Source organism: Lampetra planeri, chromosome 41 (genome assembly GCF_965212315.1).
Source record: "Lampetra planeri chromosome 41, kcLamPlan1.2.h2, whole genome shotgun sequence".
In the NCBI taxonomy this organism is placed as follows: Eukaryota; Metazoa; Chordata; class Hyperoartia; order Petromyzontiformes; family Petromyzontidae; genus Lampetra; species Lampetra planeri.
In genome coordinates this window covers 9,939,269-9,967,099 of record NC_136147.1, presented here as the reverse complement: position 1 = coordinate 9,967,099, position 27,831 = coordinate 9,939,269, and the positions used below count along the sequence as shown (strand labels likewise).

The 27,831-nt window shown below is 51.3% G+C and overlaps 1 protein-coding gene across 1 annotated transcript in view; it reads right to left on the bottom strand.

The window, feature by feature from the left end:
- Nucleotides 1–208: 208 nt before the first annotated feature.
- Nucleotides 209–27,831, bottom strand: part of RBM22 (RNA binding motif protein 22) — a 40,730-nt gene continuing 13,107 nt past the window's right edge. Inside the window, exons 2-11 of the mRNA XM_078613567.1 lie at nt 24,938–24,991; nt 23,830–23,859; nt 22,768–22,900; nt 16,971–17,071; nt 16,177–16,349; nt 15,574–15,774; nt 14,536–14,700; nt 8,104–8,201; nt 4,899–5,057; nt 209–2,959 (exon numbers count right to left, since the gene is read on the bottom strand). Coding sequence (XP_078469693.1) covers nt 2,823–2,959; nt 4,899–5,057; nt 8,104–8,201; nt 14,536–14,700; nt 15,574–15,774; nt 16,177–16,349; nt 16,971–17,071; nt 22,768–22,900; nt 23,830–23,859; nt 24,938–24,991 — 1,251 coding nt within the window. The 3' untranslated portion in view covers nt 209–2,822. The remainder of the gene's footprint in view (nt 2,960–4,898; nt 5,058–8,103; nt 8,202–14,535; nt 14,701–15,573; nt 15,775–16,176; nt 16,350–16,970; nt 17,072–22,767; nt 22,901–23,829; nt 23,860–24,937; nt 24,992–27,831) is intronic.

Genomic DNA, 27,831 nt, shown 5'->3' with positions numbered 1-27,831 from the left:
TGAGAGTTGGGAGATAGGAGGAAGCAGTAAGTTTGACTTGCAAGAGAAGCACGTTGGGGTTCTGCTGGAAGCAAATTAGGTTTTGACCCGAAAATGTTTCTTGCCTGGCTACGAGCAACATTACCACCGGTGCTCGGCGTGCCATGCCGAGAAATTTCACCGCGTTTTGTTACGCTGCCAAAACGTAGTAAACAAAGTGGCGCACACGATCCGTCAGGGCACGTTTATTTTGAAAGGTGTCGTTTATTACTAAGACGCCAAGAGAACCTGAAAAATAATCTGGAAAATGATGGGGCATCGCACGCAGTTACAAAAAACTACTTTGCGCGGTAAGGTTCTAAAATCAGAGCGAGCGGGACAATGTAAAAACAAAAAAAAAGTATTTTGAATCAAACGTGACACATAACAAGCTTGGCTCACGCTAGGCCTCCCCGAATCGCACCATGGGCAAAAACCACGCGTTTGTGCCAATTGTTTTTGGAGGATAAAAAAAAGACCAAATGGACAGAAAAATCAACGGGATTTGGCCATTTCCGTCAAATATTGGCACAAACTGCCTTTCCACCAACGCGTATACAATTCAGTCAACTGTTCTTACATCGTACAAAAACAACTACGGGAATGCGACGTCTGTTAGTAGTTTTAATCTGGTTATGGGGGAACACAAAATCCGATTGAGAAGAAGCGACGTATTTGGTTTCACCCAAGTTTATTATGGTAAGGATTAGGCCACGGTGTCGCGGTGGAACGGTGGTTAGCACGCTGAACAATGAACTGGGGCGACCAGAGTAAGATTCCCAGCCATGTCCAACGTTCGAAATATCACAAACTCGTGGGCTTTCACCGAACACGCCTGGCAATTAGGATTAAACCCAGGATATATCAGTGGTGCCGACTCTGCGTCTCTCCATGGGCAATGGGCATCACCCTGAGCCACGTGGCCAACCAACGTTCCCTGCGGATCGGCGAGTGCCGTGCAAGCTCACCCGTACGTACAATCGTGGCACGCGCGGCTCGGCACGAATCCAGAGCCAAGCGAGCAACGTCGTGGAGTGCGGATAAAACGCTCGCACTTGTTGTCAGGCGTGTGGCCCGGTTTGATAACGGAACAAAATCATTAAACGCAAATACAAAGTTAAGGCGCTTTATCCCAATATTGGAAGATCCCGACACGAGCTTACAAAGCCAGCATAAAGTAAAGGTCTCTATTGAACATATGCTTCGAATAATAAAAAAAAACACCCAGACATTTTCGTAAATACGTGTTTAAACGAACACGTTACAAACTCTTTTTTGACTTGCTTTACAATATAGCGTGCGTTTTCACGGGCCGCCGCCATCGCACGCCACCCAGCAACGACGACCTGCCTGCTGTCACGTGGGGCCCCTTGCTGCTGATGCTGCAACATGCTTGACGTTTACCTGGGCCGCAGCCTCCTGGCCGCGGAGCAGCACTGGCCAGAGACCACGCAAGCAGCGAAGCAGACAGCTGCAGCTGTAGCCAACTCCGATCAAAACGGTGAACGCAAGTGGAGGAGAGAAAAGCGCTGCGGCATGAGCGATGGGACGGTGGTGCGGGAGTGGTAGTGCAGTGCAACGCTGCTTCACCACAGCCAAACACAGGCTGCGCATACACTCGCACGCTCGCTACGGTGAGAGAGCTCCACTCACAAGATTAAGCCTACAGGTTCAAAGCCCAGTCGGGGGTCAACACGGCGCATCATTTCTGCGGGGTGAATAAAATAAGAACAGTCTGTTCTCCTATAACGCATGGTGTTTACATCACGTGAATTGGATATAATGCGATGAATGTATTAAGGGACCACTTTTTTATAACGCGGGATGCGAATTGGATATAACGCGATCGAGTGAACAGAACTACGCCGCGCGAGTAGGAATAAGTGGTTGTACGGCTGCCGCGGCGTAGCATCACACACGCGAGGAATCCTGGATGCTTCTCGACGCTACACATCTGCAAACGCATCTCACGTGTTATCGCGGACTGTGCTTTACCCCTATATCATTTATTATAATGCGATTTCTCCATAACACGGTGTTCTTCAGGAGCACAACCACCTCGTTAGAGAACAGAGTGTATCACTTTGTGGTAAGTCAACAGTGGTAAAGTATGACCAAATAGTTAAACAACCCGCGGTCCTAATAAAAAAACAGGCCCTGTCATAGGAATGTGGAATATCCACGACTGGCTTAAAGCCACCAATGCAGACGATTGCTGTGTCAGCGCCTACTTCAGAAGAGAGATGCAGACCTTTCACAAATTATTCCAAAATTGAACGAGTGCCAGTTGTGTGCATCGAGTCCAGCTTCAGTTTTATGCATAATCCATTTCCGGAGTTTTCTTAGTTATTGGTGCCGGTGCCGTTAGGAATAAGCTGAATGGTCAGTAAACTTGCAGCCCTTGAAGTTATTTTATCAATAACCACACTTGCAGTGGTAGTTTGGAAAACAGCTGACAGACTGCATTAAAAATGCAAACAGGACTAAATTGCGCACAACTGATGGGGAGACTTTGACTGGACGTTCCATTGCAGCGTCGCTGCCGAGACATCTTACGAAGCAGATCGTGAAGAAGTTGTTGGCATTGGGGGACAGATTTCCGAGACACAGATGCGAGATATGTCCACAAAGATAATATGGGCAGGCGAGCGTGTGCAAGATGGCGGGGAGGGCCGATTGCCGGGACAGGCATTGGAGTGGTCTCCACGAGTTTGCCGACCAGAGCAAACACCGAAAGCCGAATGGCGGGATATTGTGAGGGCAGATCTTGGAGGCGGCGACGACGGCTGATCTTGTGGAGACAGTCACTGCTGGGATTTCCCCCCTCCGCCCGTGTGGGCCCCCATGCGGTGAGGGTCCTGCGAGGGATAGTGAATGGGCACGGGGCCCCTCATGAACAGCGGCGGAGGAATCGGAGGCAGGAATCCGCCAGGGCCGAACCCTGGGAACACACGGGACACACACGGAGATTCTTCACTTACCCGCTGTACAAAGCTGTCATGCGAGCGCTGGTTAAAGGCCGGCACACGGCACAAGGGGCCGGTATAAACAAACTCGAGCGCCGTGGTGGCGCGACGTTAACTCCCTCGCCTGATATGCAGGAGGTCGTGGGTTCGAGTTTGCATCTCCCAATGGTTATGTGGATTTTTCCCTGGGTCCTCCGGTTTTTCTCTTCACATTTAGAATCAACATGCATTCAGAGTATTTGGCTGCTGTACATTTCCACACGAGCCACTTCGTCGTTGAGCTCTCATTTGTGGCCAGGTCGCTTCTAAACAAAGAGGCATATAGCTCAGTGGGGCTTACCTGGTAAAACAGAGTAAAACACACACATTAGTTTTAATTTCGAATACTTGGACACATATCAACGTGTCTCAAGAGTACTGCCTTCATTAAGCCGAGGGGATCCCTAATGACACAGGCCTGCAAGTCGGAAGGAGTCTACGTTACGTTAACCACCGCGCTTCACCGCTCGCAGAAGCAGGTCATTGTGGCGTGTCAAAGCAAGAAACCTTTTAAAGGATTGTTTAAAAATGGATGTTGCTTAACAACTTTGGTTCTTTTGAAGCCTCCCGACCCTTGCCAAAGAGAAGGCAGATGTCAAGAGTCTCTCAAGGGGTAGAAGAGAGGACACTAACAGTGCTGCGGGTCTCTCGTCTCAACCGCACGAGTGAATCTCAGCGGTCTCTCGTCTTAAATCCAAGTAAACACAAGCAGGCCATTTCGCCTCCTTCCCATGTTTGTCTCCCCACATCAAAAGTAATACAAGTTTTTTTCGACATCCCATTGGCTGCACAGCCTTCTGGGAGTCCACATACATATAGATATTTTTTAAGCAGGAGTAGTTGAATACAGCTCTGGACCGGTTTTCGACAGTGCCACATCGGTGGAGTTGGGTTTACTTAAACGAATGCTGGTTAACTGCCAGGTGCTTATAGGAGAAGACCCCACTCTGTTAGGAACGAGTCCTAGCTCGACGCAAAACAAAAAAATAACACGACAAGAACAACTAACGACGCATCTTTGCATTGAAAGTAATGAATGGACCACAGCGGTCTGTCAGCTGGCGGCTCAACGTAGGGCAACGACCGTATGAGCGGTCTCCCTCGCTCAAGAACCAAACGCATCTCGGTGTTTACGCTGAGGTCTACGAATTGGGACGAATCGATGGGGGAGTGTGGGGGGTCTGCGGGCAGGAATCAGAATCCGGTAAGAGAGATGGAGTGGGGGGGGTGCACTTAGGTGACCAAGTGAGCTGCTCCCCCCTGTCCTCATGCCCGCCACCGTCACCACCACCACCGACCCCCCACCCCCCGGGCATGCGACGCGCCACTAATGGGCACTATTCATAGCTCGCCCAGCGCCAATTAAATAACCCATGGCGTGAGTGCACCATGTGGGCATCTGGCATGCCTGGAACACACGAGGGGATCCTCGCAGCCAATGCATTTTCATAGTTTATATCAGAGGCAACGATCCCGTTTAGTGCCATGGACGGCAGGAAAACTGCTGTTAGCGAGCACCTGTTAGAGGACAAGACGGTAACGCCGAGGGAATGTTGGTGCGCGAAGCACCAGGGCCCGCGCCAAGAACGCTATGGCCCTGAGTGATCGGGCTGGGTGTTCTCGCGGTAATACTGCGATTCCGGTGCTGGGCGGTCGAGTGCTCATACTGGCTGTTGTTTAGTAAGCGCTATGTAGTCTAGCACGATCACATGGCCTAATAGCAGCAGACACAACACATTCACAGCACAACCCAACGGCTCCTTCGTCAGCTGTCCTCGTACACCACCGACCCGGTCACCAACGCCCAGGCCGCGATCGCCTCCCCCCCCACCCCCAAGCGTGCTGAGCGAGCGAGACACGTGGGGGGCTCCTTACCCGGGGGCATGGAGCCCATTGCGGGTGGTGGTGGCAGCCTCATGCCCATGAGGGGGGGCGGTGGGGGCAGGGACACGGCCGGGGGCAGGTTGAAGTAATTCGCCTCCGTCTGCTCCTCGCCAGACTCTCCTCCGCTCATCGGGGGCAGCGGCGGCAGCGCTGTAAAGGCACAGACGCAAAGCGCTCACGCGATAAACAAAGACAAAGATCCCCCCCCATGTAGCCTTCACCAAGCTGTCAGGGGCAAGTGCTGTTAGCGAGTGGGCAGCCGGCACTACGGCATCTTTGTAAATGGACTTTTATTGATTTAGCTCGGCGCGGTTGTATTTTGCAATGCACAGGTGATGCACGTCTCAAACCAAACCAGAAAACCAACTTTGTTTAAGCGAGGCAGCAACTCGACCCCCTTCGTTGCACAATTACCGTGGTCAAAAAATACACAGCGTCTCTTTGCCCACATTGCCCGATGGCCACGCGTGCAACTGCTCATCTCCAGCAGCAGGCTGGGGCCAGCGGTGAAATACTCCCATCATCGCCATGGCAGGGTCCAGCATATATAATGCGAGCCAATTCGCATTATGCAAATTTAACTTATCTGTGACCCCCTCCCGCCCCTTCCCGCATCCCCCGTTCAGTCATTGCGAGCAAGAGGCATCGCACCGTGCGTTATTTATTAAGTTCGGCGCGGTTGTATTTTCGGCCTGCGCCTTTCTGCACCGCTGCCAAGCCCACAAAGCCTAGCCCCTCCGACGTTTCATTGGCCGCTAATTCAGTCGAGCGCCGAGCCGGAGAGGCTGACGCAAACGCGTGACATTTCTGTGGCAAGCCGATCCGCCGTCTCGTCCGCGCAGGTGAAGAGAACCGTGGGCCGCCCTCTAAGCACGTGGGGCTAAGCCCCGGTTAATCGATCCCGCGCAACGCTGGCCGGTCGGGCCGGTTTGGGGGAATATCCAGAGCGAAACAAAAACGGGGGGTGGGGGCCTTTTTTCACTCGCTCCGTGCGTTCAGCAAGCCAAAGGCACAATCGGGCATAATTGGTGGAAAATGTTAAATATATCTCCGAATTAAAATTTAAAGTAGGTTTTCTTTCCAGGCTGCCGGGAACGCAGCAGCTGCGGCTGTTCCGCTGCGGCGCACGCGGATCCTTGAGATGAGCGCGCGCGTGCCAAGCCGCGTGGGCAGCTGCGGGGCCCCCCCAGCCGGGGCTCCGTGCGCCCTGCAGAGATGGCACGGCCGCCGGTGGGGGTCGGGGTGACTTGGGGGGGGGCTCGTGTCAGGTGTGTGCGCACCCCCACATCAAGCCGACGCTCGTACATTTGACGCAAGGGTAGGGGGGACCTAACGACTCTTCCCCCATTCGGTCGATCAGAATAACAGTTTCGTCTGATCCATGCAGTGTTCAACCAACGCGCTCACTCAATGTCCCACCCACGCAAGACAAAGGTTCCCCGTACAGCCTTTAACAGACTCTTGGGACGAGTGTTGTTAGCAAGTAACTGCTATGAAGGCCGACAGGGCATACGAGGGGGTGGTTGGCGAACACCACTCCTGGACACTTTTGTCTCCCCAGTGCTGATGTTTACACACTGCACCATGGACTCATTTAAGACCGAGTCGACCTAGGGGAGGTCCAGGACCGGTTCAAATATTCGCGACTGTTATTGGTCGTGAGTGTGATTCGAACTCGCGTCGTTTGCTGGTTTCGTAGTAGAGTGCACTAACCACACTCACTCACGAACCCACATATCCATTCACCCGCAGACTCCCCACACTCGCAAGGTCACCTCACTTCCCTTTCTGTGTCTTCCCTCGCACCGCTCCACTTTGGAATTCCCTGCCATCATTGTCTCTTTCTCCCCAAGTTCTTATCACAATAATAACCTAACTCAAGAAGAGTGTTTCACTCTGATCTATCAGCACTTTGCTTGAGCCGTTTGTTGCTGGCTGTTTGACGGGTTGTATTTTTGGGCCTTGTGCTCAGCAACTGCTCTGAAGAAAAAACCCTGCATGAATTAAGAACGAGCAGTGATGCAACGTATGGGTTCCACGGTGGCGAGATGTTATCTCCCTCGCCCGGTTTGCAGGAGGTAATGGGTTCGATCCGGACCCCGACATCTGTATATTTGGAATTTTCATGTTCTCCCTGAAACATGCGTTTAGATTATTTGGCTGCTATGAATTTCCATGTGATAAGTCACCATCTTTCGTGGCCAGTTCACTTCCAAAAAGAGAGCTAATAGCTCAGTGGGCTTTATCTGGTAAAAAAAAAAAGTTTAATTTAGCATAGATCGGAACAAAAGCTGAAAAGTGTACAAAGCAGTGTGGGGAGGCACGTGCAGCAAATTATGCCGAGTCATTGGAAGAGTGACATGTGGATTACAAACGCACACACACATTAGAGACAACACACTGGCCGTTTACAGAAGAGATTGGGCTTGGGCAGGACACGTCACGGCTGGAGGTGGATGTGAAGGCTAAGTGTCACACGGGCCGTTTCGCAACAGGTTGAAGTCTTATCAAGTTTAAAGTTTGGTGATAAAAGAGGCCCATGAGCCAACCACCTGGATAGTGCCAAATCTCGTCAGGTCTTAGAAGCTAAGCAGGCTTTTGTGCTTGAACATTGTTTGGAAGGACGACCACTTTACACAACTAGTATGATAGGCTGCTGTATGGCTACATCGTGGGCAGGAGAGGACAGTGCAACAATATCCACTGACCAGAGTGAAGTACGGTCAAAGAAACCCCCACGACCAACACAGCATGCGGCGACCCTCATCCAGCAGTGCATTGACAAAGAGCTGCACATGGTCGAGACTAACGACAAAGTGGCAGCCAAAGGAGGGCACAGCTAAATGGAGCGAGCGGCCTCCCCATTGGGTGGAGTTTCACTGAGGGAGTCGACCAGCGGTCGAGGTTGCAGGTGTGGAGGACGCGGGAATGGAACGAGAGCGGAGAGAGAGAGAGATCCGTTGTCGGGCTTCACTCCATTGCACAGCTCCAGCACCGTGCAGCCTTCCTGTCGCATCACGTACCCACTGTGTCACGCTATGCGATGTGCGCTGCTGTTCTGTGCGCCTTCTAATGTGCTTCTGCTTTGTGTAGCTCTAGCGTGTGCCACTGTGCCATGGTGCTGCTATACTTTGTACTGTTAAGTCTGTGTGCACTGTTCGACGCTGCGCCATTTACTGCTGTATGAACAGCGTACCTCCCGGCAGGCCCGGTACAGGCTCTAGCCTGGCTCCCGTATCCGTCATGGTCTTGCCAGCCCTGATCTCCTCCCGTGGTCTCGGTGCTCCCTGCGACCTGCAAGGAGAGATTGGGAAACACACACATCATAGAGACGATGACAATGATGATGTAATTTAATCCATGACATTGTCACTGAACCACAAGATGTTTCTCAGAACAGTCCCGCATTGCGAAGTTTGGCCAAATAATTTGAATGAGCGTTTTTGCTTGCGCGAGAAAGCCCACTTGCTGTGCTGCCATCTTCCTGGTCACCGTGCGGCCCGGTGGAATTTAGTTCCACAAACTACAATTAAACACAGCAGGAAGAACACTCCTCACTCGACGGACATCTGAAAACTCGACAGAAATCGACATTTAACGACTCGTGAAACTTAACAGGCGTGAAGGTCAAGAGGTCATCACAGCCAATACCAACGATGCCATCAGACCACTGCTTCATTCCCGCTGCCCATTCCCACATTAACTGTGGTCAACATCTGCTCTCAGAGGTCTGCTCTTAAAATATTCCACCACATGGTCAGCTTCAGACATCCCGCATCTGGCTGCTGTTGACATGATGCGAGCAGATGTTACGATGAATCATTAAAAAAGGTACATATCACATCGACTCCCAAGACTCCCTTTTCAGGAGGGTCGAGCATCGGGATGTTTGACCGATTGGTCTTGCAATGAGTGCTTTGCGAGCGCGAGGGAAATCTGTGCGCACAATCAACACAAATGACAGAAATAGAAGGAACCCACTTGTTTGCACTGCCAACTGCTGGCCAACACACAGTGACCTCTGGTGCAAACATCCAACGGTCCTGCCTCCAACGTAGTACTTGATCACATACACACACACGGCACCAAATACCCAGTGTTTCCACCTCCTTCAGGATGAATTCTCAACGGCGAGAAATAACCCTCGGATCTCCCTGGGACTGCGCCCGAATCCTTGCCAGGCTGCAAGAGAGTGAGGTCGCGCCACCCTTGGGAGAAGACGGAGGTGGCAGCAGCGGCTGGCGTCACTCGCCGCTGATACGCTCAATGGCGTCGCCACCGGTCACTTTCTTTTGGCGATCGTGGCCGTAAAGTTTTCCGAGGGCCTTCCCGGCGGGACAGAGTAATGAGGGGGGGGAGGGGGTGGCGCTCCTTCAACGGGAAGCAGCGTTTGAGAGAACGAGCTCCGTGGTGGGCGTGCGCGAAAAGTCGTGGAGGGGGTCGTTTAGCGTATTTAAAAGTAACGCACGTTTGCAGGTGGACACGAAGGCTACGTGTCCCACCGGCAATCTGGAAAAAAGGTTAAAATCTGTTCAAGTTTTAAGTTTGGTGATAAAAGTGGCCCATGAGCCAATCACTTGGAATGTGCCCCATCTCATCAGATCTTATAAGCTCAGCAGAATGGAGCCTGGACAGAGCTTGGAAGGATGACCACCAAACACAACTGGTATTATAGGCTGCTGTGTGGCTACGGAGTGAGCAGCAGAGGGCATTGCAGCAAAATCCACTGACCAGTGAGCAGTAAGCTGACAAAAACCCCCACGACACACACGGCATGGGGCGATCCCCATGCAGCAGTCCATTGACAAAGGACTGCACATGTGCATGAAGATGTAGGAAGGTCACCCTTTACAACAACTCAACCTCGGACGGCTCCAATGAGAGCCAAGACAAATATCGTCAGGTGACTGACGCACGGAGAACCACTGCTCCTTGGAGAACACGATGAGGCTATGCGGAGGGCACAGTAAGAGACGGCTCTACAAAAACGCCGCTTGTGTGCCCCGTATTTTTTGGTCGCAGTCTTAATTAGCGCGGGCGACATAGGATGTTACGGTACAGCCCGCGTGGGCATTTCACGAAGCCGCAGCAGAGGGATCAGCAAGCTGTGGGGGATGGAACGCACGGTGTCATCGCAGCTTCCGCCGAGCAATAAACGGTAACCAGCCAGTCGTGTCAAGGATCCCGTGCGCGACCGGGCCATCGGCCGCCGCCGCCACCGGTGGGGAATTCGCAAGCGGCCCGCCGGTGTCGCGCTACACGGGTGGCTTTCGGCCTTTTTAGGAGTGTGCACCCAGCTGATAAGGACGATCTCCCCCGCAGAGCCCGTGACGGATAGCCGTGTCACGGAGCGCTCAAAGTGATTGGGGGAAGCCAAGTCAGCGGCGCGCAAGACGGGCAGAGTGCTGCAGATTCCATGGACCCCTCCCCCCGCACCGCGCGCTAATAGACCCATCGCCACCTGTTGGTCCCTTAGCGCTTGCGTTAGGGTCTCATGTAAATCCATTTGCACATGGTGTACATCTAATACGGTCTCAAAATCCTGCCCATGAAATTTCCTTTATTGTTATGATAATAATAACTATAATGTACAGCCCTTTATAAATACACTGCTGGATGAGGACTTCCCTATGCCGTATCGGTTATGGGGGTTGTTTGGCCATCATTCGTCATGCTGGTCGGTATGGGATGGAAGAGGGGAAGGAAAGCCGCTTGTGATTATGCGATGACAAAGGGCAATGAAACTAACCCGGCCCGTGTACAGGTGTCAGATGGCTTGCTGCATCGCAAGACTGAGAAGTGGTCACAACTTGGGGAGGAACTTCATCCAACAGGCAGATAGATCATGGCTAATGAAGACAATTCGAAGCACGAATCCCAGGTCCAGAAATTAATTTCAATCGGTGAATCGTGTGAGGTTTTAATCCATCGGGTCCTGCCGACTACTCGCAGAGCAACATCTTTATTGTAAGGACCCGCGCCCGACCATTGGACCACACCGAACGAGACTGATACTTTCACTCGTGACCTTTAAACTGCATGTGCGCTCCGACAGCGCCGCCCAGTCAGGCCAACATCACCACGGCATGGCGACAACTTAACAGCCCGATGATTTCCCACTCTCCGGCCGGGGGCGAGCGACGGCAGAGCCGCAGCGTTAGCTCCCCCCCTTGGCACCTCCGTGGAATGAGAAGCGCAAGAAATATGCCCCGCTCAGCGATATCAAAAAATAGGGGCAAGATCCGAACGAATCGGCCTTCCCGAGTCAGCAGGAATCCGAAAATAAGCGGCATTCGGAAGACGCAAGACGGCCGGGGCACATGTTCGCCATACATCACCCGCCGGGTGGAGCTGCGTCTCTTGCAGGGGTCTGTGTGCCGCCCGCCCGCCCACCCGCCCGCCTGCCCGCACACGGGGCGCGCTATTCTGCTGACCAAGGTCGGCAGGTCAGCGCATTCGCATCGTGCGAGGAGCCCGCGTCGCAGCAGTCTCACCAAACCCGGTTTTGGCCGGCGCCGGTGACAACAGAGCTTTAGCCAAATTTGTGCCAACACTGCAGAAGGATTTTCCATCAGGATTCTGGTCACGCACTTCGATGTCTGGTTTTAAGCCAAGACTCGGTCGTGTACGTCCACGTAAGTACATGCACGTGGAGAGAATCATCGGCCACCACGGGTATCCAGTGAGCCACTTGCATGTGGTGGGGGTAGAGTGTGGGTAGATCCACCTCTTCCAACGTGTTCTGGTCAATGTAGAAGAGTAGGCCAAGTTTGCTTTACTGGAAGCTCTTACGCCAGCAGTTGCATAAACAAGCATTTTCAGCACTACACCTTTCTCGACATGTACAGCTCATTGTAAATCCACTGTTGGATGATGGCCCTCACCACACCGTGCGGGTCAGTGGTTATTTGACCATACTTCACCACACCGGTCAGTGCGAGTTGGTAAAGGCGGGGAGCACAGACATTGTAGCACAATACAACAGATGATTATACTGCACTGCCCTCCTTGCTACCTATAACGTAGCCCTGCATATATCAAAGTCAGTTGAGTGTACGTCATTATAAATGCAGATATGCGAATAGATTAACATCACCACAAAATCACTCAACAATCACACCCACCCCACCCCTATACGATTGCTCGAGGCAAGTGCAGTTAAAGAGGCATTAAGAAAGGGTGAAGTGGCCAGCACTGCAAGCAACCGATCTAAAATAAGTAGTAGCTATGTGCTGACTTTTTGCAAAGTCAACCTTAGAGGCACCCATACCAAGCACACACACACCAATTGCCAATGGTGTTGGGTAGGGCTCAGGATGGAAACCAGGTTAGTGGGCTCACAACGCCGGCGGCACTAGACAATGGTCAAGCATTTGACAGCCTAACCACACACACAACCAGCGTACACACTTCACCTATGAAGGCCGCCACGGCACACAAGGGAGTGTGTGGCCAACACCACGCCCAGCCACCTCGTGGCGATGTTTACACATCACACGAGGTACTCCGAGTCGACCTGGGGAGGCCCAGGACCGCTTCAAATAATCGGGTCGCTGGGTTTGTAGCGCAGCACACTAACCGCTACACTATCGCACACCAGATCACAATACACACACACACGTGTTTGTTTCCACTGCTCAGTGTGGGTTGGCCACAACATCACCCCCACTGATGTTAGCCTTGGCTGGAATTTAAACCCAGGTCACAGAGTTCACAGTGGAGTGCGCCAACTGCTGCGCCACCGCTCCCGCTCACTCGGCAAAGAAAAGTATGTAAATGAGCGCCCGCACCGCGGGATGTTGCCTGCTCGTGACGCAGCGGAGCGAACATTTCGCCGAGCGGCATCGTCGCGTATCAACTGCTGACGATTAAACCCTGCAAGAGTATGCCGTCTGTTGCCGGCCACTCGGCGTTTTGGGCCTTGGGGCCTGGACTCAGCAACTATGGTAAAAAACAAATCTAAGAATAATGAACGTGCTATTGACGCTCTCCAGCTGACAGGACGGCTCTGCAGCATCAGCGCTTCATCGATTGCGGCCGCGTATTAAACTGCGGTGCTGCCACAAAGCGGCAGCAAGATGTTAACTACCTCGCCTGGAAAACAGTAGGTCGTGTTCTTAGGTTTTTTCAGTAAAGTCACGTAGGTAAAAACATTAAAAAGTAAAATAAAATAAAATTAAAATCACGACGTTTCGGAGGCAACACAAGCTTCCGTCTTCAGGTGGTACCGTCACAGCCACGACAGCTGTATCAAGTAAATGAGAGATTGCAGGAGTTACCACCTGCAGACGGAAGCTTGTGTTGCCTCCGAAACGTCGTGATTTTTATTTTTATTTTATTTAATTTTACTTTTTAATGTTTTTACCTACGTGACTTTACCGAAAAAACCTAAGAATATGAATCATTGCAGTCACGAAAGCTTAAAATCTAGAACAGTAGGTCGTGGTTTCGATCTCGACCTTGACGCCTGCTGTATATTTGGAGTCTGCACGTTCTCCCCCCGTGGTCACGTGAATTTTTCCCCGGATCCTCTGTTTTTTCCCACCACATTTAGAAACGTGCGCTTAGAGCTTACGAGTATTTGGCTGCTAGAAATGTCCACATGATAAGCCACTTAATTGGGCTATCAATTGTGGCCAGGTCACTTCTGAAAATGAGCTAATAGCTCAGCGGGCTTTACCTGGTAAAATAAAAAAGTTTAGTTTTATAGTTTTAGCACTTCAGGAATGTGAACGAACGCACGACAATTCCAGCTCGCGGTTTCGCAAGAAAGTCGTCAACATGTAGCGCGTGTTAATTAACAGATGCTAATGGCATGTGGATGCGCAATCTTTCTCGGCCGTTGACGACGTCTGTCGCATCAGTGTTCGCGCGTCTGTAAGCGCGTTCACGTGAAAAGCCCGGGCGGTCTTGTGGAACAGTAGATTAAGATTTGTATCCATCAACCTGAAGGTGAAACAGGAGGAGAAAATGGGCCCAATGGGACTCATTTTCTCTTCCGAATGTGAGACCAGGACCAGGGGCCCATCACCACAGTCACCTGAGCACGACACTAACCAGCCCCCGCAGTCTTCTCCACACAACATTGTGTAAATTCAATTACGCCGACATCCTTTATCTAAGCAGGTAACATCTTTAACTGTCATACACACCAGTTACGGATGACCCTGCGCCAACAATTGTAAATGTGTCGGTTTTAATGCACTGCGTGTCAATTAAACATTTTACTATTTACAAAGAGTGCTTTAAAACACAAGAAAAAGTAACAGAACCTGTTACGTGTTCTATCCTGGCATGTGTTTGTTATAGATCCAGAAAAGACTCGATGAATATCACAATTTTTTTCGGACAGTCCTGCTCGGCACGGTTGTCCAATTCTCTCCGAATTCAGTTCCTGAAGAGGCTCCTACAACACGTGGGGAGAACCGTCGGCCATCGCGCCGCAAAGCACAAACACACGGCAGCAGGACCCCAAAAAATACGCAAGTCAGGAGAGTGACGCAGCCCGAGCGCAAAGGGCCTGCGCGGTGGCGAACTCGAGCGGAGTTCCGCAGAGTCCGGGGACAAGGCCGGGGGGAGATCATGCGACCATGACGTGGCACATGCCGGAGTAGGCGGCGCGACCCACCTGCCCCACTTGATGTTGAGGCGCCGCCCGTTGATGATGAGCTTGTTGAAGGACTTGTCGGCCGCCTGCTCGGCGGAGTGCCGTGTCGTGAACTGTACGAAGGCGCACTGCTGGCGCGGCACCACCGTCACGCTGCGCAGCTCCCCAAACTGGTAGAAGTGGTTCCTGTGCACGACAAAAGCCACCGTGATAACTCAGCACCGACGCCCTCCGTCTCTCAGTGGAGGGGCAGGTGAGCGGAGAACCCACGGCCCCTGCAAATCATTGAATCCTCACCCGGATTTCACCCTGCAATCTTCTTTAGTACGGCCAATGACGAGAGACTCGCTTGGAGTCTATGGAGATATGGCCACTCCATTGCAGAGTCTGAGAGTTGGTGAACTGTGAATAAATCCATCTGAGAGCCGCCTTCATGCCTAATAACCCGGGCAGTGCGAAGGAAAACGGTCCATGGTTTGGAGGTCGGCTCTTTAATGCAAGTCAGGTACTCCAACCACATGAGTGCCCGTTCAGATTGAAAGGTAAAGCCCAATACCTATTGACAAATTATTTTACCCAAAGAGCAAAAGCTGAATGGAAAATGCAGGCCAAATAATAAACATATTGTATCGTGAGGATGAAGACTGTTTATAACTCTTCCTTCTTATTATATTATTTTACATCTATAGAGCACCTTTCTTCAAGTCACCCTAAAAAGATCTTAATGAATGCGAAAGTTCAACACATCAAGGGCAATGGATATGGCTCGAAGGCAGTGATGTCACACTCTCCTCTCAATAAATTGAGAGGAGAATTAATTGAGAGGAGAGTGTGGCAGGCGTAGAGTGGGAGATAGGAGACAGATAATCAGGTGGAGGGGGAGATAGGAAAGGGAGGTGGAGCGGGAGAGAGCAGAGGGAGGCAGATAGATTGTGTGGGACTGGTTGACGGGAGTGCTCGGAGGTGAGAGTGCCGGGCGGAGTAGTGGGCGAGAAGAGAGGAAGGGAGGATGGTGGACCACATGGGGACACGTTGGTGGAGTGGGAGCGAGCGACTGACCGCAGCTGCGTCTCTCCGATGGAGTCGTCGAGGCCGCCCACGTAGAGCGTGGTGATGGTGCGGTCGCTGGGCAGGTCGAGGCGCGGCATGCTGGACGCACGCCGCAGCAGCTTGTCGGCCACGGGGTCGTTGATGCCATAGTAGCGGTCCTTGATGTTCTGGTCAGCCAGGGGGTCGTCCGGATCCGTCGGCTTCTCATGCCTGTGGGGGGAGCATGTGGCGGGCACACGCGCGGCATGAAGAACCACCGTATTCAGCCTGTTAGTGAGCACCTATTAAGGCCGGAACGACATACGAGGGGATGGGTGGTCAACACCACGCACGGCCGCCTATAGCTACCCAGTGCTGGTGTTTACACATTGCACCAAGTACTCGTTTACGGCCGAGTCAACCTAGGGGAGGGCACGGGACCTGCTCAAATGTTCTTGGTCGCGAGTGAGAATCAAACTCGGGTCGCAGGGTTCGTAGTGCGGTGCAATAACCACTGCGCCACCGCTCAATGCACAGGCATGCACTCGATTGCCAACTCAAGAGAAAACTCGTCACTTTTTTTGTTTAAGCCCAACCGCTCTTGCCCGTCGTAGCCACGCGGGCGGCACTCACCGGTAGGGGCACTCCTCCCCGCGCTTGCACTCGCCCTTCACCCAAAAAGAGCAGATGTGCGGGCGGTTGCGCTTGTAGTAGGGCGTGGTGCGCGCCAGTTTGAGCAGCATGTCACTGGGCGCCTGCGCTTTGCCCAGCGAGCCCACGGGCGTCGTGCCGTCAGAGTTCTGGATCTGCCACGCGGGGTCGCAGGGTCACAGAGAAGGGCGGAGGCACTGTCACCGTGTTCCCCGTAACGGCCGTGTGGCGGCGCGTCAGTTCATCGGGTGACGACGAGATCGTTACGCGCAAGATGGACACACCAAGTCGCGTATGTTCCGTCACTTGTGATTTATATATATAACGAGACAGGGTGGCACACACAAGGCAAACAGGGCAAATCGAGCAAATAAAGAAAAACATTCGTTAATAGAGTAGCGAACCTCATTGGTTACAAACCACCTGATTGGAGTAAAACGTTATATTAATGTACAATGCGTTACATTTTACCGTACTTCACCACATGAGTTGTTAAAGGTGGGGAGCATAGAAGCGCAGTACAACAATGTATTTTGATGAAGACCCGCATTAATAATAAACGAACAGCAGAGTCGGAGGTCGCATGGGCCACGGGGCTTGTGGGTCTCGCCCTGAGGGCTACCTCCGATTAGTGCAGTTGGCAACGCACATAATTCAGGTTTTTTGGGTTACATCATGATGTAACTCAAAAAACCTGTATAATGGATGATATTGGTCGTGAAGGCCTATGTGTTAAACTGGCTACGCACAGTGAGAAAGAAGTACAAGATACATACCTCGCGCTCCATGTTCTGCGTGTAGTACTCCTTGTTGACGTCCGACTTGGGCATCTCGTCCTTGAGGGCCAGGGCCGAGTCTCGAACCTGCACAGGCAGACCTGGAAAGAAGCAGCACGCGCGCACGGCGGCACCCATCAGCGTTCGAGATCAACCAAGTATCTGGTGAATTTGTTAAACCAGCTGAGAATTCAAAGAGAGCCAGATGAGTCATTTGCAAGAGTAATCTGGCAAAGTGAACGGTAACTCATGTGCACCGTCTCTGTACAATACAAAGACTTAGGAAGGAACACACATACATAAAGGGAAACCACATCGGAGCTGAAGGGAACCGCTGAGCAGAAACGATAGAAGAGTGGGTGTCTCACCGAGACACCCAGAGGGAGAAAGAAGGAGAGTCTCACTGAGACACCGAGACATGCCGAGTATCTCACTGAGACACACACAGGGGAGAGAGTCTCCACTGAGACACCCAGAGGGGAGAGAGTCTCACTGAGACACCCAGAGGGGAGAGAGTCTCACTGAGACACCCAGAGGGGAGAGAGTCTCACTGAGACACCCAGAGGCGAGAGAGTCTCACTGAGACACCCAGAGGGGAGAGAGTCTCACTGCGACACCCAGAGGGGAGAGAGTCTCACTGCGACACCCAGAGGGGAGAGAGTCTCACTGAGACACCCAGAGGGGAGAGAGACTCACTGAGACACCCAGAGGGGAGAGAGTCTCACTTAGACATCCATAGGGGACAGAGTCTCACTGAGACATACACAGGGGAGAGAGTCTCCGCTGAGACACCCAGAGGGGAGAGAGTCTCACTGAGACACCCAGAGGGGAGAGAGTCTCCACTGAGACACCCAGAGGGAAGAGAGTCTCACTGAGACACCCAGAGGGGAGAGAGTCTCACTGAGTCACCCAGAGGGGAGAGAGTCACACCGAGTCACCCAGAGGGGAGAGAGTCTCACCGAGTCACCCAGAGGGGACAGAGTCTCACTGAGACATACACAGGGGAGAGAGTCTCCGCTGAGACACCCAGAGGGGAGAGAGTCTCACTGAGACACCCAGAGGGGAGAGAGTCTCACTGAGACACCCAGAGGGGAGAGAGTCTCACTGAGACCCCCAGAGGGGAGAGAGTCTCACTGAGACACCCAGAGGGGAGAGAGTCTCACTGAGACACCCAGAGGGGAGAGAGTCTCACTGAGACACCCAGAGGGGAGAGAGTCTCACTGAGTCACCCATAGGGGAGAGAGTCACACCGAGTCACCCAGAGGGGAGAGAGTCTCACCGAGTCACCCAGAGGGGACAGAGTCTCACTGAGACATACACAGGGGAGAGAGTCTCCGCTGAGACACCCAGAGGGGAGAGAGTCTCACTGAGACACCCAGAGGGGAGAGAGTCTCACTGAGACCCCCAGAGGGGAGAGAGTCTCACTGAGACACCCAGAGGGGATAAGTGCCTCACTCCCTGAACCCAGGAAACAGCACCCCCTACTGCTCCTGTAGGGGACAGCAATTCCCACCAAGCAACGATCACCGCTCGCTGCGGTGCCATAATCCTTAACACTCTTACCCAAAGCATAGCCGAGCTACACACCTGCTAAACTTAAAAACACGCGGCCAGCTCCGATTACAAAGAGCTTGGAGCAAAGAGCGTGCGCAACCTAACACCGGCCCCCACACGCTGCTGCAGGGAGCCCTCCGATAAAGCCGGAAATGCTTAACGAGCCGGCAACTCTTCTGGTGAAGCTCCCAGCTCGTTAACCCGAGCGTGTCAGGGCAAATGCACGCCCCGGTTCCTTTTTTTTGTTTTACGGTCGACATTGATTTGCAAATATATGTGGCTCTGGGCGGCTCCGGCGCAAGCACGTTGGATGCGGTGACACTTTTGCGAAACTTCATCGGTGGTCTTCATACAGATAGACTGGCCCCAGCCATATCAATGTGGAACTTCCACCACTTCAAACAGAGACGAGCACCGATGCTTGCTCGTTCGAGCTGGGAGTTCGACGGTGCCGCTCGTTGCAAATTACTTAGACAAGTGGTGCACACGGTGCACGAATGAATAAAGTGAAAGATACCCGCAAGCTAGCAAGGGTTCCTCCACAGTTTGGCGCCAACGATGTTCGGCCTTTGTGAAAATGAGGTTGCGTCTGATTAACCACAGAGCACCCCTTCCACCGTCTGCGAACTCCAGGCAGTGCATTGCTACACTCAAGAGTCCAGAACAACGGGAAATTTCTTAAGAATCTACAACGCGCCGGTGTTTCCGCAGGATTACTGCTGAATAGTTGTGTTAGGGAAACATTATTAGGCTGCATGTTTTCCACTATGGCATCCTGTTTTGCCTGATACAAGTTAATCATTGTCAAGTTGTTTTTAAATTCTACATACATACATTTATATGCTGTTCCTGTATAAGCAAGGTCCCACTTCTAAATAAAGGACCAATGAGGGTGATGACTTCCCACAAAATGGTACTTCATGTATCTGTGCACTGCAGAATGATTGGCTGCTGAAAGAAAAAGGTGATCCCCAAACAAAATTGGATCAGCGCTCATCTCTATTGGTCGCAGCCGTGCCAGAGACCAGTCTATCTATAAAACAACCACAGATGGAGAAATTGTGGTCTACATCCAGTGTACAATGCACAACCTTCTCTCTCCCTCACTGACCGTGAGAAATCTGCCTCTTTCAAAGCTTTCTCAAGAGGCACGAAGGGCAGGGGGGGGGGGGGCACGTGACTCTGGACTGCTGCCACGTTAGGGGGCGAATCCAATTATAAATTAACAGCGGCCGGCCCTCCCGAAGCAGTCAAAACGGCCGGCTCCTTATCGCCGATGCCAGCAGTGTGCCAAAGCAAATACTGCCGCTACGTGCCCAATCAGGTCAGGATCCGTGTTCCGGCCTAAAACAACGGCGCCACGGTGATGGAGAGTGTTGGCCTGGCCAGTGGCCTGGTATGTGGCCAAGCTCTTAGCTACTGGCCTAGCTAGTGGCTAAAATCGTGGTTCATGGTCCGTCTCGTAGCCTTTGTGGCGTCTTGGCGAGTGAGCGAAGTTAGCGGCTAATGGGCTAACGAGTAGCCTGGCTAGTGACCCAAGTCAGCGGCGAATGGCGTGTCTATTGGCCAAGGTAGTGGCTAGTGGCCTTCAGCAGTGGCTAAGCTAACAGCTAATCGCTTGGTCAGTGGTCAGGCCCAAAGAGTTATAATGTTTCCCTGTTCAAATAAGCAAAAGGGCAATGCGCATCTTTGTGACAGCCCCAAGCCAGTGGTGGAAGTTCCAGAGTCTCTGGGTACAGGGTAATCTATCCACAGGGTAACCATCGCCCCCACTCCCCACAAAGTGGAACTCACTGTTGGCACCAGAAAGCCAATTGGCGAAGTCAACCTCCAACGGAGATTTTAAATTAAAGGCTTTTACGATTTAAAAGTTTTTTTTTACTCATGAATGACAAATCTAAACCTGTATCGGACAATTCGAGACAGCCATGGGGAGATTCTACAAATTAAAAGCTCTTTGTAGTTTGAGTTACATTATATTTAACGGTGTCTCAATCCAATTGAAGACCTACTGGCTGCTGCAATGCACAATGCGTTGGTGCCCTGGTCACGTAGGGGGCGAGCTATTCCACTTGCTGGTTCTACAGATTCTCAAAGGTGCCACCGATGATGGCTGTATTTAAACGCCATCTTAAGTTCGCTCACGCGACGCAGAGTCAGAAGCTAAAGAATAGGTTTTACCCTTTTTGGCAATAAAACAGGTGTTAAGATGTTCAAACACCAAATATAAACCGTTGTCAAGGAATAATGTCTGCATTAACCACACGTATTTGTGAACATGCAAACAAAAAAACATCCTCTGATAAGACATGCATTGTCTTTGAAACTGATTGGTCTACACCAGACACCCTTCTTTAGGGCCTAGTCTCACCAGTGTCAGACCAGAGAATTAAACGGGAAGTGTCAGAAGCATTACAAATTTGGGAAAAGTCTCGCAAAACTCGGCGACTGAATCTTACGGTCGGATAACAGGTCGCAGCCCAAAACTGCCACCGTCCGAAACGGTCAGCACATGTGTCGCCCATGGGCAACAGGTTTAAAACCATCGCTATTACTGCCATCAAACCCATTAATACCACTGCTGGCAAACATCCCAAGAGTTGCTTTTTTTTAATGCACGAACATAAACCCTAATAAGTTATAAAATCCTCACCAGTCACTGAGCGCTTAGAAGCGATCATGAAATCAGGGGCACAACTTTCCCAACGCGCCAGCCGGAATGTAATCATTAATGAGATTTACATCGTTACACGTTGTATTCACATCTATGCATTCCTAAGATTTGCAGAGTGTTTGCCATCCCTTTCCAGGTCTCCAATCCATTTTAACATTTTACAAAGCATTTCAGAGAGCACCGGGACAGTTAGTGCTGTGCTACAATGCTCAACGCACATTCAGGAGGTTGACAATTCGAATTCTGGCCGAGTGTCAACTGCACCCATAATCCCAAAGAAAGCTCACAAAATGAGTACCATATTGCGAGCAATCAACAGAGACAACATCGTACGGACAGAATGGCCTTTTCCATAAGAATGTGGAATTGCCGCTGCTGGCTCAAGGCCATCAATCAAGATAAGTAATCCATGAGAGTTGCTTGCAGTTTATTTATTTAAACCCATGGATGTTGTGTCCTGTGCGACACTGAGGCAATGATGCATGCCAATATGATAGAGGACACGTGACCAAGCGCTTAGAGCAGGGTTCCTCAACTCCAGTGCTCACGATCCCCCATGCTCCACCGCCTTTTAGTCCCTACCAATGTTCTCTACCAGGATTCAATTTAAGTCCCTGCGCACTGTACACACGACGTCATAACGTGTGATGCATACTTCCGCATCTCTAGCACGGCGGGTGCTACGGTTTGTGGTTGGAGAAAGGCCCGCGGAAGCGTATATCATAGAGCTACCTCTGGCATTCCTTTAAGTGCCCTCTGATCCACACAGCAGGAAGGCAGCACTTTCCCACCTGCCCTGCCACCGTGAGTAATGTACGTCGCATGAATGTCAAGGCGATGGATTTCATTCTCAGAGCTGGAATTAATCCCCACATGCAGAGATAACAGTTAGGCTCATGGGCAGTGGGCAGAAGGAACGAGGCAGGGGTGGTGGACACACAGTGCCCGTCCCAAGAACTCTCTCTGCATGACGTCCCATGACCCTAACAGAATTTGATCATTAATTGTTAAGATAAACTAAGTGAGCAGTGGACGGCGGCATGGACGCAGAGAAACCTAATTTAACTCAATGTTTTATGTGTGGTCTATGGTGACTGGGTTGACACCCGGTCACCATAGCTAACTACTAAACTTTTTATTTTACCAGGTAAAGCGCTTTTTGATAAGCGACCTGTCCACAATTAATAGCTCAACGAAGTGGATTATCATGTGGAAATGTATAGCAGCCAAATACTCTAAACGCATGTTTCTAAATGTGGAGAGAAAAACGGGAGGACCCGGAGAAAGGCCAACGTGACCACAGGGAAAACACGCAAATTCCAAATATAATGGTAGCAGGGTCAGGATCAAACCCACAACCTCCTGCACAAGACCAGGCGAGGTAGTTAACATTTCACCACCGCGGCGAGATGTTAACTTACACTTGAGGACCTGGTTTAATCACGGGCGTTGGCTAAAAAAAACCTGGATTGGAAGCAGGATCCTCGGCGGTGCCGGTTCAGCGTCTCGGACCTCTGGCTGGGCCAACTGGCCGCCTGGTTGGCTCGTTAACAAGTGGCTGAGACTCACCGTACTCCAGGTCGAGGAGGCACGTCTGGCACACGTTCTTCATCTTGCTGCATGTCTGGCACACCTCGGTCTTCTTGAAGCGCATGCGTGCGCCGGGGCAGTAGCGGAACACCGTGAATGGGCGGCAGCAGATCTAGAGGGGCAGAGCCGGGCAACGATCATGCAACGATCACGCGACGATTATTCTGTAATCATGTGACGATCACTTGACGATCACGCGATGATCAAGCACCAATCATGTGACAATCGCGTGACTATTATTATAATATCTTATGATGATCACATGATGATCATGTTATGATCACGCGACAATCACGCAAGATCGTGCACCAATGATGTGACGATCATGTGACAATCGTGTGACAATCATGTCATGATCACATGACGATCAATCTATAATCATGTGATGATCACGCCATAATCATGTGAAGATCACCACTCGCTAAGAGGACAATGCAGCCGAATACAGTAGGCAACTTCAATACAACTTGGATAAACAAAACAATGTGCAAAGATGCGGCTTCTAAATTTGAAATCTCAAAACTCTGTAGAGAAACGGTGAAAATATTGATTTTGGGGAGGCAATTATAGGGCTCTATTTCAGCCTAAAGATCTCTATTTGAGAGGCTATGGCTTTCTGTGTGAGTTTATGGGTCTCTCTGTTGGTTTACGCTTCTCTGTGCCAGTCTACGGGCCTCTGCAGGGCGTTTTTCGACACCACCGCAATTCGAGACACAGCACAGAAACACATGGCTCTATTTATTATACAGAGAGGGGCACAGTTGGTCACGGGTGGGGCGAAGAGGAAGGTCTCAAGCCTGGACTTGAATGGGGGCAAGAGGCGACAGCACGGACGACTGGAGGAAAGGAGTTCCAGACGGTGTGGGGGTGGCAGAGGTGAATGAGGGACCACCTCCCAGTGGGTACACCGATTTAGATGCACGCCCGAGTTGTGCCCCAGGCTTCGTGAATGAGACATGTGAACTTTATTGGGCTGCACGGCGAGGTTCAAATGCACCGCTTACACCAAGCCCACGAGAACAATGAGCATCACGCACTTACTTTGCATTCCTTCCCATACTTTTCTTTGGTCTGAAAGAGACGCACAGAGAACACCATGGCATTAATTAACTTTGCAATAAAACAATAACTTTGCAATAAAACAATCAAATGACTCGGGGCACGAGCAGTAGAGATGGGAAATGAAGCCACGTAGTGCAAGACGTCACTACCATCTGATTGAGCACTTCAATCGTCCAGCAGTGGCTTGAGAACGGCTCATGACAACCACAACAATAACGAGGCCAAGTGGCTGGAAAGGACAGGTGGATAAGGGAATGCAAGTCACACTGCTGAAATTCTCGGTTCAAATCCCAGTCAGGCAACTGTGACTAAACCTGGTTTGAGTGTAATGGGTTGAATGAAAAAAAGGGCATGTGTCCCAGTATACACTTAGCAAAAATAAATAATGACTAAATTTGAATCATCAATAACCAATAGCAACATCGCCCCATACTGAGAAGCAAATGCCCATTTGCAAGTCAGCGCCGTGTCACCTTCCACTGGGCAGGGACAGCTGTCACAAGGGCCCCCCCCCCTCCTCTCTCACCCCATAGGCTAAAAAGGATAAACGACAGCATGATCGCCGAAACTAAAACTGTTAAAATCTAAACTATTTTTACTTTACCAGGTAAAGCCAACTGAGCTATATAGCCCTTTTTCAAAAGTGACCTAGTCACAAATGATAGCTCAACGAAATGTAAATGTATAGCAGCTAAATACTCTGAACGCATGTTTCTAAATGTGGAGGCAAAGACCGGAGGACTCGGAGAAAAATACACACAACTATGGGGAGAGACACATGCAAACTCCAAATATATATGTGTCAGGGTTGGGATCGAACCCCGACGTCCTGAAAACCAGGCGAGGTAGTTAACATCTCGCTACCATGCAGAGATGTTAACTGAAAAGGAGACATGTCAAAACATAAACAAGGAAATATCTCCAAACTCATGTGAACAGGGATACCCTTTAAACTTGAGTTTAGCTGGACACACATCTGTACAGGGCCGATGCGTCAGCTGCACGGTGGGTGGCTCCACGCCGCCTCAGAAGGAGAAGCGAGGCGGTGGATGCGGTCAATTCCCGCGGCACGCTCTCGCCGACTCACCATGCGGATGTACGGGTTTTCTCCGAGACACGTTTGGCACAGAATCGGAAACTCCTGCAACGACAAGAAAACCCATGGGTTGGCCATGCGCGACGGCGTGCTCTTTTGAGGCCTGGGGTGGCGGCATCGTGACATTTCTCCGTGCAGGGCCCCCTGCCCATCATCGTCGAGCCGATCTTTATTTGGCACAATAACAAGTCGTGTTGATTTCACAAAGCTGGAAGTTTAACAGAGGAATGTAATGAGGCACGTGATTGAGGAGCTGGCATTTCAACACGTCTGATTAAATCAAGCCTAATTGAATGTCAGGGTGTCGAGTCTAATGTGCTAATGTTATTTGAATTATTTTTTCGTCCAAGATTGTGCACGAGCGTCACGTTCTCAAGACACAAAGCAAAGGAGAGTTGCCTATTCCAAACTCTCTCAGCAGGCAGCGCAAACACCTCGCGAGGTCGGACGGACGGACAGACGTGACGTCACTAACGTCGCTCAACTCGCCGATCGTCACGAGAGATTTTTAAACTTCGCGGCAAATCACGCACAGCATGGAAAGTAACGGGCGGCGCGTGCGGAGATCCTCTGCAGGGGGAATAGCCGTCGGTGAGACTCAAGGACAAGGCGCTATCCCCAATGCAAAGAAGTACAATGCAGCTGCTGCTCTTGGCCTCTCTGCTGACAACTGAATGTCGCAGCGGTGTGGTGAAGCGTGCGACGCGGAGGAGCGAGCGGAGATCACCGCGTGCGCGAGCGCGTGGGCGGCACAAGGGTCACAGCACAGCTGGAACTATGGCTTCTCACGGTCAATATTCATCAATTTATACTGTTACCACTGAAATAATTGGGGGGGGCAGGGTGGGGGGTGCTGATATTGATAACGTCAATAGCGCGGGCCTCATTAAGCTGCCAGTTCGGCGTTTGCTGGTTAACAGGGTTGCGGGTTTGATTCACGCCGAGACGAGAGAATTGTTTGGCGTTGCGCGAGCCGGTGGGTCAGAAGAGGCTAAAGGCGAAGCAGCCACGTGTGGGACACGCACGCACCTGTGATTCAGTGCTCTCGAAGCAAGGGCTGGTGGATCACATAGACTTGTGTCAAATGGTCCCCGACCCATAACTCCAATGGCTTTCCCGTAATAATAACAATAAACACAATTTATAATGCACGCTTATTTCGTGAATCGGACGTAATGTTCCATCGAGAACTCGGGAGGCAGAATATCAGATTTCACAATCTCTCAAACAACCTGAACAATTAAGAGTCTGAACAGGCGTGAGCCTGAACAGGTGAGAGTGTAGACAGATAAGAGCTTTGAGCTACTGCTTGAAGATGGATGATGCTGCTTGGATGCTGCTGCGTGTGCGTGCGCAGCAGTGGGAGAGAGTTACAGACGGCTGCTGCCGATGCAGCTACGGTGAAGCGCTGCTCAGCCAGGACAGCGCTGGTTCTGGGTATGATGAGCAGGCTGTTAGACGGGCTCCGTAGGACGTGGCGGTGTGCTGTGAATCAGTGATGTGAGAAGGGTAGAGGAGGGGTATGGTGGGAGACTTTAACAAAGAGCTCAATGGCATAGGATGGCGATGTTGTGCTGTGATTCGATGGGGAGCCAGTGGAAGATTTTTAGCGTAGCAATGGAAGCCATGTGGCCGTGCCAAATGCTGATTACGTCTTTGTGTTGAGCACGTGGTTGTCTGTGAGAATGAGGAGTCCAAGGAGATACCGAAATCCAGTGCTGTCACCCATTCAGGTTGCTAGCCGCTGAAGTCATGACGTTTTTTTTTCTTGTTGTTCCATACTGTTCCAGTTCTGTTGTAATGTGCACCGATGCCTACTTTATTCAGGGTGATATTGGCAAGTAAAATACAAATTGATTGATTGACTGTAAGGTTGAGGTACAATTGGCCAGGTTGAGTCGGCCATGAGCGGAGGTTAGTCAATTATAAATGAGTGTCAGAGGTAAGAGTGATTGTTTATCCTGTGACTATTGAATATATGACCAATTGTAGACTGGTAACAGGACACAACCCAGGACAGATCCCTGAGAGCCACTCGCAGTGAATGTGAGGACCGGGGTTGAGGTCTTGCCAGTACTGCGAGGGCGAGGTGCTCGAGGATTTGAGAGAAAGGCCAGTGCCCCTTTTTTAACTATTTCTAGCTAAGCTGAACTTTAAATGCATTAGCTCCGTCTGTCTGCTACATGGGGTCGTGGTAACTTTCGTGAAGACGACACAATATCATTGAAATGTTGGTGTGAAATTGCGCGACTATTAGGGGACTCACGCGTTAATAAAAAAAAACGGCCACCCTTAGTGGCAGAAGACCCCGGGGTGAAGCGGATATAAGCGTGTTAGGGCGTTGATGCAACAAGCCACACGCACCCGCCTCCCCGCGTCGTCACGAAGCGTGACATCACGCATCCTGCGCCATGTAACATCGTGTCGCGGTGCGGCTCGCTAAATTACAACTTGGAGCAAGGACCAATGCATTTCAGAGTGCTCCGTGTCACATGCACGATTCGTCTCCCTCGTTCGTTTGGATGCGTACAGCACTAGCAGGTGCGTCGCCGTGACGCGCCCACAAAGCGACGGAATGTGCGATGGTCTTGGACGAACGTCGCGAGGTGGGGGGGGGGTCATGCGTGCCGCGTCCGTCATCCGAATAGCACGGTGCCAACGGCCAACTCCGTCAATCGGGGCGACGCTCCCGGTGCCACGTTGACGAGGACCGAAGACGCAGCTAACGACCAAGCACGGACTCTACATTGGGGCCAAATCAACAAATACACTCCCTCCAAACGTCTGTCATTCCAAAAATAAACTATTATGAAATATATTTTCTACACATGCCATCAGCCACATGGCTTTCTAGGGAGTACATAATTTCAGCAGCAATGGTTCAA